Source organism: Leptodactylus fuscus, chromosome 2 (assembly GCF_031893055.1).
Source record: "Leptodactylus fuscus isolate aLepFus1 chromosome 2, aLepFus1.hap2, whole genome shotgun sequence".
Taxonomy (NCBI): Eukaryota; Metazoa; Chordata; class Amphibia; order Anura; family Leptodactylidae; genus Leptodactylus; species Leptodactylus fuscus.
Window position 1 is genome coordinate 71,181,134 of NC_134266.1, and position 9,580 is coordinate 71,190,713.

Consider the following 9,580-nt stretch of genomic DNA (forward strand, 5'->3'; position numbering starts at 1 on the left):
GTTTCTGCAGATCATAGGATCAATTTGTCTTTAATAACATTACTATGCCAATGTAATTATTGCAATTAAGAAGTCATTTACTATGTGCGATATACAAATCACACTCTCCCTTTCTTAAGTGTATGGCCTCTGACTTCCAACAACTACTTGGCATTAAATTAAATGGTCTCTGCACCTTTATGGTGGTGTGATCTCTATGATAAGTAGATAATTCTTCTTTTGCATTAGAATGTAGTCCTGTAGCTAATGACAGAAGCCGGTGACGCCATAAATAGATGGAAAACGAGATTCAAGACTTTTAAGTTCACTGCCCTGGATCTTCCGCTAATGTCTGTAAACTTGTGTTGTTTTACAGGTCAGCATAAAGGGGTATAGGAAACAGATTGAGTTTTCCCCAGATAACTCCCCGATGAAAGTGCCAGATCAAATGTCTCTATTGCACACTCCATCCCAGATGTCACCACTCCTCAACCCTATTCAAGACATTACACCTAGTCGCCCGATGCCACCTGAAGCGCGTCGTCTTATTGTTAACAAAAACGCTGGAGAGACTCTCTTGCAGAGAGCAGCGCGGCTGGGCTATGAAGTAAGTGCTTATTGCAGTAGCGACAGATTTGATAAATCATGTATTCCTTTATGACACCATCCCACTCATGTACCATATGCCATGCATCAGTGTTTTTCCTACTCGTGTTGTCATGCTAGTATATAAGAATTTATTTTTTTTTTACCCGGCAAAACAATGTACCAGTGCTCTGTTCACATTATTGACTAGTAATGGTTTGCTGTCACCATTTTTTTTTTTTTTTTTTTTTAAGGCAACACTAAACCTAGACGTAAATGATAAAAAAAGAATCAGGAAATAATCTTGCCCCCACTCTTTGTCAGTCTGCAGTAAGTTGTGCATATTCTTAAGAAAACAGTTATGTACAAATCCTCCAGAGTACCCAGTGAGGTATATCCTTCTCTACCTTTGGCTGGAGACGAGTGAGGCTTGGCCAAAAAGCAGGAATGATTTATTTTTCCAACTATTTGGGAGAAGGGGTCTGTTGCTCCAGCCAGTTGTCATGCAGCCAGACACAGGATAGTGAATAGGAGCAGGGAGAAAATGGCTCAGCTCATGGGACAACCACAAGATTTACCTAATTGGAGGAGGGAATTAACGGAGGAAGCACTAGGATATTTTTTGTGCATTGTAATGTCCCTTTAACATTTTGAACATTGTACATTTTTTAAAGTACTACAAAATTAAAGCCCCTTCCTCCTATTGCCTCACTCCAGCGTCACACATTTCTTGATGAACTTATACACTTAAGACTGTTCACATCTGCGTTGGAGTCCATTGGAGACTCCGCTACAGTGTCCGCCGATTTCTGTTTTTCCTCTACCGGTTTTATAACGATGGACACTCGACAGACCCCATTATAGTCAATGGAGTCTGTCAAACGCTACGTGTTACTGCTATTTTAGCAGTCAGTCTCCCAGATGGACCCGAACAATGGAGAGATGACAGTAGAGTGATCCTAGTGTTACTTGGCTTAGTATGGGCATCTTCAGATAAAAAACACTTGGTAGACAGTGGTAACCTTTCCTATGTACAGATTGGATCAAGAACGAGATATTATAATGAAAAATATCAATGGCAAATACATACATACATTTTGTTCTTTTGGTAAATGACTGAAAAAGTTTGGACGGAATTAAACAGAGACAACTCTACTTTATCTGATCTTCTCCATTTTCCCATGTGGAATGGTTAGAGAGAAGTTGTAGTGTCAATTTTAAGATTTGGTGAGCGGCAAGTAAAACAATGTCCTTTAGCTTAATTCGCTTTGATATGTAGGATGTCTTTTTACATTTGTTGTTGTAACAGATTCGTCACTTTCCTGTCCTGAAGTGTAATTGTGAAACCCTGTAGTGGTTTTCATTTTCAGAGAAATGTGTCAGTTGTCTACATATACTTCATTACCAAGAATACTCAAAGGGGTGCTTTCCAGACAGCGCTGACACTGTCACCATTCAGCTTTATTCACGTTCCTTTCTTTTCAGGTTAGAAGAAAGTAAAACTAGGTTCACATACTCAATCTGCTGTTTCCTTTCCGGTTTAGAGCAGGCTGTTTGATACCGTTTAATGCCGGCGTCAGATATTTCCATTCTGTATATTCAGACCATGCCAGTTCTAGGAAACTAGTCTGTTTACTATTTAGTACATGATAAATGGTGGCATTGATGATTGTCATCTGGATTTTCTGGTACGTTACCATCTCAGGAGAGCCTAGTGGCTGCCATCTAGCGGTGCAAATATAGGGACACACTTGGAGGCTTGCACCAGAAGTGACCCAATAACTTCCACTGCTATATAAAATAACCCCAGTGCTGTAATTGGCACACAATACCCTTTCATATATGTTGCATGAAGCCCAAGGGGCTCCAGGGTTAGACCTCTGCTGCGCCTACGTATGTAGGAATCAACTGTATAAATTGGCTTGTTATGCCCCTGCTATAGCAACATCTTGTATCCCCTTTGGGGCACATCTCACATGTGTACACTGCACGAAGACAGTTCGCATGTCTTGATTTAGAACATCTTTGCTATGTGTTTCATGCTTTTTCTTAGCATTTTACATTTTATTTCTATTTATTCTGCTTTCTTGTATTTGCTCCCATTATTATTAATTTTTACCATTTGCAGCAACTTTAATAAAACTGCTCTGTGGGAACAGCCTAAGGGGCGGAATTAATTACCCATGTTACCATATCTTCTAATGAGGCCAAAAGTAATGGAAATGCAAGCTATTATTTCATGGTTAGTGGCGTTCCCTAGTACGTCTGCATTTTCAGCCAGACTGTAACATTATATAGTCGCTGATGCCATTTAGAACAGGTTGTAGAGTTACTGAAGCATGCTTGCTTGGCCTCCTGCGTGTCAGAAAACCGATCTTTGTGCTGGTAGCTCGCAGTTGCCCGTACCTGATCCTGACACGTGACACAAGGGTATCTTTCCCTCACTTGGACAAGCATCTCATTAGCTTGCTGCTTCTCACTTTAGTCTAATATGTACAGCCCCAACTAAACGAAAAGGCTTCATGCTGTATCCTAGCGACCGTCTCCTCGGGTCAGGCGCGCCCAGAGCACAGATTAGCGTGCTCTCTCCCTGCTTGGTTTGAATCCGAATGAATAAAATGCTCTCGAGCTATTCTTCACCCCTCCCTCTGCCTGCTGACTAATAACAAGCTTGAACGCCAGGCAGTGAATCAACATGCGCGGCGTCTCTGAGCAGTCTCCTTAACCTTTATAGATCGGCAGAGCAGGTTTCCTGGATCCTACGTCTTCTGAGAAATGGCAATATGCTTTACGTGCAGCTTGGATGCTGGTTTGCCTTGCATGCAAATCATGCAGCTGCTGCTGTAATTTTTTTCTTCCTTTCTTGCTTCCCCTTGGTCGCTGTGAAGATTTTCTTTTTAATTGGTTGAAAACAGCCTCTCGCTAGAATTGCACGTGGAATATCGGTTTCTTCTCTAATGTACCTATAGCGGGGATCGCGTTACGTAAAACTGGCCATAGTTGTAATTCCAGCTGAAGGCACTTTCCATAGGTTATTGTTTGTTTCCATAGGGACTTGTGTGAATATTATCTAGCTTAACTAATTAGCAATGAGTTGTGAACCAAAAAATAGAAAATAAGCAGCCGTCTGTATGTAAAATCATATATATAGTCATTTGCTTACTTGTGTCGCTGCTAGTAGCACTCCGTGTATAGGGAATCACTTAAATAGCCGTATCCTAATATATCCTAAATGCTTCATTTAACAACTAGAACAGCGTGATGGCGCTTCCCTCCAAGCTGCAAAAATGTAAAATGCCCCTGGCTGCCCCCTCCATCTACATCTTCTGTACTTGGTCATGCGCCCACAGATAACTGATATACAATTGGTAAAGGCCGGCCATACACATTAGATAGCCGTTGGCTGAATGCTTGTTCGATCTCCTGACTCCCAGCCTCTGATCGTATGCACGCTCAGTATAGTTCTTAATGGGGAGAGAGCTGCTACCATTCGCCTCAGACGGCAGCTAGTCTCCGCAGGAATAAAGGGTTAATCACAGTGAAATCCAATTGCCTAATCCTACTCTTCCCCCATACACATAATATAGCTGGGCAGTTCCATTACAATTAGGAGGTTCAGACAAGTCTGTGATCAGAAGGAAAGGGCAGATGGGTACGGTATAGGGATTTATATAAAAATGAATGTTATGTACTCTTCCACACTGGGAGCCATGATTTAACTTAACTGTAAAATGGATCCTTTGGCTGTTATTTTATTGCTCTTTTGTCTCTACAGGAATTACAAAGCCATATCATTTTTAGTGCACAGCTAAAAGGTGTAGGGCCCCTTTAATGGCTCAGCTTTTCATAGCCAGAAATCCCTTAACTTTGGTTTTTGCCTTTTAACTCATCTTTCAATTACCTGAGGACATTAAGGATTATTGCATTGATTAAACTTGACATGGTGCTGTAACCTTTCATATCGATACAAATTGCTATAATTTGCAGTAATTCAACTCCTACCTAGTGCTTATAGCTTTGCATTAATTATGACTATATTAGCATTGTGTGAACTTAAGACAATGTCAACTGAATATTAAATGATTTCAGGTAGCGGGCTTTAGCAGGCGGGTATAATGTAGGATGGACAGTTCCTGCATTAAGCGACTTTGTCTATTGTTTGGGGTCTGAATTGAGACCTGCAATATTTTTAATGTGTATGTTAACTGAGCGCACTTTAAAGGCCATTTAATCATAGTGACCATCTCCAATTTCTTTTTCCTGCAGGAAGTGGTTCTTTATTGCCTGGAAAGCAAATCTTGTGATGTTAACCACCGAGACAATGCAGGCTATTGTGCGCTACATGAGGCTTGTGCGAGAGGCTGGCTGACTATTGTTCGGCATCTTCTGGAGCACGGGGCAGATGTCAATTGCAGTGCACAGGATGGTACAAGGTGGGTAGCTGCTGGAAAGATTGCAGAGGGAAGAATTATTCTGACATTTTTGTATCAATTACTGAAATGTGGGGATACTAAAAATACCATAAATCTAAGCAGGCAAACACTGCCCCACTGTCTGATATTACTACTCCGTCCCATACACTTAAATGAGACAACTGCTATATTACATAGCTGATGGACAGGAATGTCTCGAGAAGGATGCAGCTGTGTTGTCCTAACCTCCTACAACTCCTCCAAGGCCTCATTTATATTGCACGTCTTGTCAAATGAACAGGCTACCAGAAGTATGACATGAAGGTTCATGATGATGTGTCTTTCCTTAGGCCTATCCATGATGCAGTGGAGAACGATCACTTGGAAATTGTGCGTTTATTATTGTCCTATGGAGCTGATCCTACATTAGCAACATACTCTGGGAGAACAATTGCCAAAATGACCCATAGTGAGCGGATGGAAATCTTCCTGACTGGTGAGTATTTTTGGTCATCCAGATCTGTCTCCACTGCTGTATCCGTAAACTATATATAAGGTATATACAGATACCGTATGTCGCCGTAGTGTTTAGTACATATCAGAATAAGCTATTGTGTACAGATATGTCATAGTTACAACCCAGGTTAGAATTTAAGTTTGTATCTCATTTTGTTAATAGTCTAGCCTTGGTGATCATTATTGTGAGTGAATGTACATGCACAGTTCTCTTATCAAGGGCATTTTACCATTATAAGACAGCAGGGTACAGTTACTGGCAGTCTCACTACACAGATGTGATAGCTGTTTCCTTCCCCCGCCTTCTACTGTACCAAAGACAGCTAAATTAGGCAGCGAGAGTATGATCTTAGCTGTCACGTAATGAGAAATCCCAGTGACTAGATTGAAACCTGGTTTAACCTGCAGGTTTAATAGCTCCCGTGCTGCCATATGATGTCTGTGCAGCCCCCGCTGTCAGGATTGCGACTGTTTAGACTGAATTGCTTTAGATGCTGGCTTCATAGAGCCTTATCTGACACAGAAAATGCTGCATAGCGTCAAAACAAGATTAAACCAGATTAATTTCCAGATTATTCATGCATCTAGGGGATAGATTCGTGGTCTGGTTTGCTGTTTTCCAACTATTATGGTATACATACGACAATAGGTTCCTACATCGGAAGCGTTTTTGCATTTACTTTCTCAAGTAACTCAGTGGTCATAAAAACCGCGCAAGGTTGTATTGAGCAATGCACCTTTGCCTTTGGCTAAAAAATCTGTATCAATAGCTGCTCACGTAATTCCAGTATGGTCATATAACATAATGTGTAGCTTCGTTGCATGTGTATCTAAATTATTTTCCCTTCCTCTAGAGTACTTAACAGATTTACAAGGGCGTACTGGAGATGACCCTGGACTCTCTTGGGATTTCTATGGCAGTTCTGTCTGTGGTAAGAGTCATTATTATGTCTTTTTAGTTAAAAGACTAGAAATAAATCCTAATAAGCAGATCATAAGATATGTGGCTGGAAATCAGGTGTTATTCAGTGAATGGGATTTCTGTCTCATGACTAGACATGGGTGGCTTGACAGGTGCCGCTAAAGTTGTGTAATATACAAGTATTCCCTAGTGTTACATAAGTCAGTGCATGTTACTGGAATCTGAACTCATAGACCTATGTACATTTATATCACTTATCTCCAGTGGAGATTCCATCGATATCACACATAGATATGAGCGGATGGAAATAAGCTTTCCATGTTTGGTTCATACTGAAGTATTTTAATAAACTGAACAGATCCGTGTTTAATAAATCACTTATTGACAATTGCTTTGTGAAATATGTATTTTTAGTCATGTCATTTAAACTTGACAAGTAAGATGTCTGTTAGTCTTTGTAGAGACGTGTTGTATTCTGTATAACGCATGACTTACAGTAACTCATAGTAGCTTTCAGTTTTAACCCATTAGGAGACGAGTTTTAAGGAGGTATTTGATCTTGTTAATATTTTCTTTTCAGATTCAAAGGATGAGAGTGGATTTGATATTTTGGCAAATCCGCCAGGTCCTGATGATGATGACGACGATGAAGAAGATGGTTGTGTGGATGCCTTTGAGTTCGAATTCTCAGATAGCCCCCTCCTACCCTGCTACAATGTCCAGGTGTCTCTTACACAGGGGTATGTTATCAAGACAATATGTTTATCTTGATATTACAGAAAACAAGCCATTTATTGTTGTTTTTTTGCCCCTGTATATTCCATTCTTTAATGGGCGCCCCCTCTGACAGTACAGTGCTATGGATGCTACTCTAAGGAGGGGCGTTCCTCACAGATTGTCAGAAACGCCGTTCTGACACTGAAGAGCTATTGGTAACAACACTATAGCTCTTCCCACGGGGCACATGACGGGAAAGCTGAGAGTGCGCCGGTCAGTTCTTTTTTTCCGGGAGCCGGTTTGTTCCCTTTCAGGCGGATTTGCCTCGCGACATCCGCCTGAAGACACTCCCTCCTGACTAGGCCCATTCATTTGGGCCTAATCCAGTCACAGCTTCCGCCTCAGATTCCGGTCCAAAAAACCCCATGTGAACTTACCCTAAAGTGTCACTAAAGTTTTTCAGCCCATGTATTTTTCATCTTGGTGAACTATACACAGGATAGGTCATCAGTATCTGATCTGGTCTGGTTCTGAAAGGTCATCTGTATGAAAAATGTTTTTGGGGCTGGAAAATCCATTTAAAAGGTCTATACTCTTGGGTGAGTCTGCTGTGGGAAGTAATTGGGATGCATTAGCCTGTTCTTATAGATTCTGATTAATTCACCGCTCATTTCTGTTCATTAGCTCACGGGAGAGCGTGTCTGTAGTAAGAGCTATTGATAGACACAGATGATCAAACACGCCACATGTTTACTGCATGAGGACCCACATGACAGATAAAGATTACAATCAATAATGCCACGTACGTTCCTTTTGAACATATAGGGTCGTACAGTTATTTTAAACAGTCCTTTTTTCCCATTCTAGGCCCAGGAACTGGTTGCTTCTGTCAGATGTCACAAAGCAGCTGAAGATGACCTCCCAGTCTTTCAGCAGCGAGCATCCTCACCTTGAAATAGTCAGTATTGTAGAAGCCGAATTATATAAGCAAGTATCACTAAGCCAGCTCTTCTCTTCACCGGAGGATCTTGAACACTTCAGTCCAGACAGCAAAGAAATGCTGGAGCTTGTGGAATTCACAAGTGAACTGCAAACATTACTTGGATCCTCCATTGAGTGGTTGAATCCTGAAGGAGACAAGTCTTATGCCAGTTGTTAAAAAGCCAAGCCCTTCCCCAATTCTGTACAATAATTTCTATTTTGTGAATATGTGATATAGAAAGAACACTATTCTATAAATACTGTTGTAAAATATATATAATATATATAAATATCTATATATATATCTCTGTATATGGGATTGGTTTGGTTTAATTTTTTCCCCCCTCCAGAAAACCTAAATAGATTTATATGGTCCTTGAAAAGTTCAGTGCACATTTGCTTTGGGAGATATAATAATTTGTTTTTATTCGTAACACTTTATTTTGTTATCTATTTTTCTTAATTGAGACTTTAGACTTTTTTGCAAAGCACTGAAGGCACGAGAAATACTTTATAATTTGTATTTAAAAAGTCATGTGGACGAAAAGACGCAGCACTTCATGACCTTTTTATGTTTACAAAAATTACCAGTTTTTTGGTAAATAATGTTGGATATGATCCAGATTTTGTAATATAAGTGAAATTATGCACATATATATAAATATCCATAGAAAGTTGTTTGAAGTTTTGTAATCTAATTTAAAATATCTGAAATTTTAATTTCCACACATAAATTGAGTGTGTGCGCGTGTGTGTATATATATATATATATATATATATCCCATATGTGTGTGTGCGCACACGCCTGTATACTTATATAAATATATACATACATTCAGACGTTTTATGCTCTAATTTAAAGATAAAGACTTTTGAGCTATTTTTTTCGCTTGTAAAATATTAAAGCTGTAAGATAAAGTGTTGCAGTCCAGATGAATTGTATATAAACTCAAATTTCCTGAGATGTGTGTGCAATGTTTTCAGATCTGTGTTTAAACTTTGTAAGTAAACCACCTGCCTTTGTATTTATATTTTACAAGATTTTTTCTTAAAAAGGCAATAAAACTGTTCAGTAAATGGATATTGTGAACTTTCTTTTTCCTTTTAGAAAGTTGAAGTGAAGTTCCAGAGGGATTGGTCGAATTTCTTTAAGTCACCTTGCACAGAACCGTTACACTGGCCCGCTAGCCCACTGACCTGTTAATTTCTGTCCAGCCACACACATGACTGTGTGCTACACAGATCAGCGTGCGGGCTGCAAAACTCAATACCAGTCCTATTCTTGTCCAGTCTTGTGACCATGTCTTGTGGCAGCCCCATTCATTAAATGAAGACATCTGTGTGCCATTCAGTCATGGCTGGCAGCCAGCACATGGTCTTGTACAATTAGCCTAAGGTTGCAAAGTATTAAATTACCCCTCGTTTACATCTGCGTTTGTATTCCGTTCGGGGGAGTCCGCATGGGGAC

At 40.1% G+C, this 9,580-nt stretch overlaps 1 protein-coding gene across 3 annotated transcripts in view; it reads left to right on the forward strand.

The window, feature by feature from the left end:
- Window positions 1-9,193, forward strand: part of BCOR (BCL6 corepressor) — a 32,619-nt gene extending 23,426 nt beyond the window's left edge. For all 3 annotated transcript variants that reach the window (XM_075263963.1, XM_075263965.1, XM_075263964.1), the window contains 6 exons: window positions 356-586; window positions 4,831-4,997; window positions 5,327-5,472; window positions 6,347-6,424; window positions 6,995-7,154; window positions 7,999-9,193. In XM_075263963.1, the coding sequence (XP_075120064.1) occupies window positions 356-586; window positions 4,831-4,997; window positions 5,327-5,472; window positions 6,347-6,424; window positions 6,995-7,154; window positions 7,999-8,290 (1,074 nt within the window). In that variant the 3' untranslated portion in view covers window positions 8,291-9,193. The remainder of the gene's footprint in view (window positions 1-355; window positions 587-4,830; window positions 4,998-5,326; window positions 5,473-6,346; window positions 6,425-6,994; window positions 7,155-7,998) is intronic.
- The last annotated feature ends 387 nt before the right edge of the window (window positions 9,194-9,580 follow it).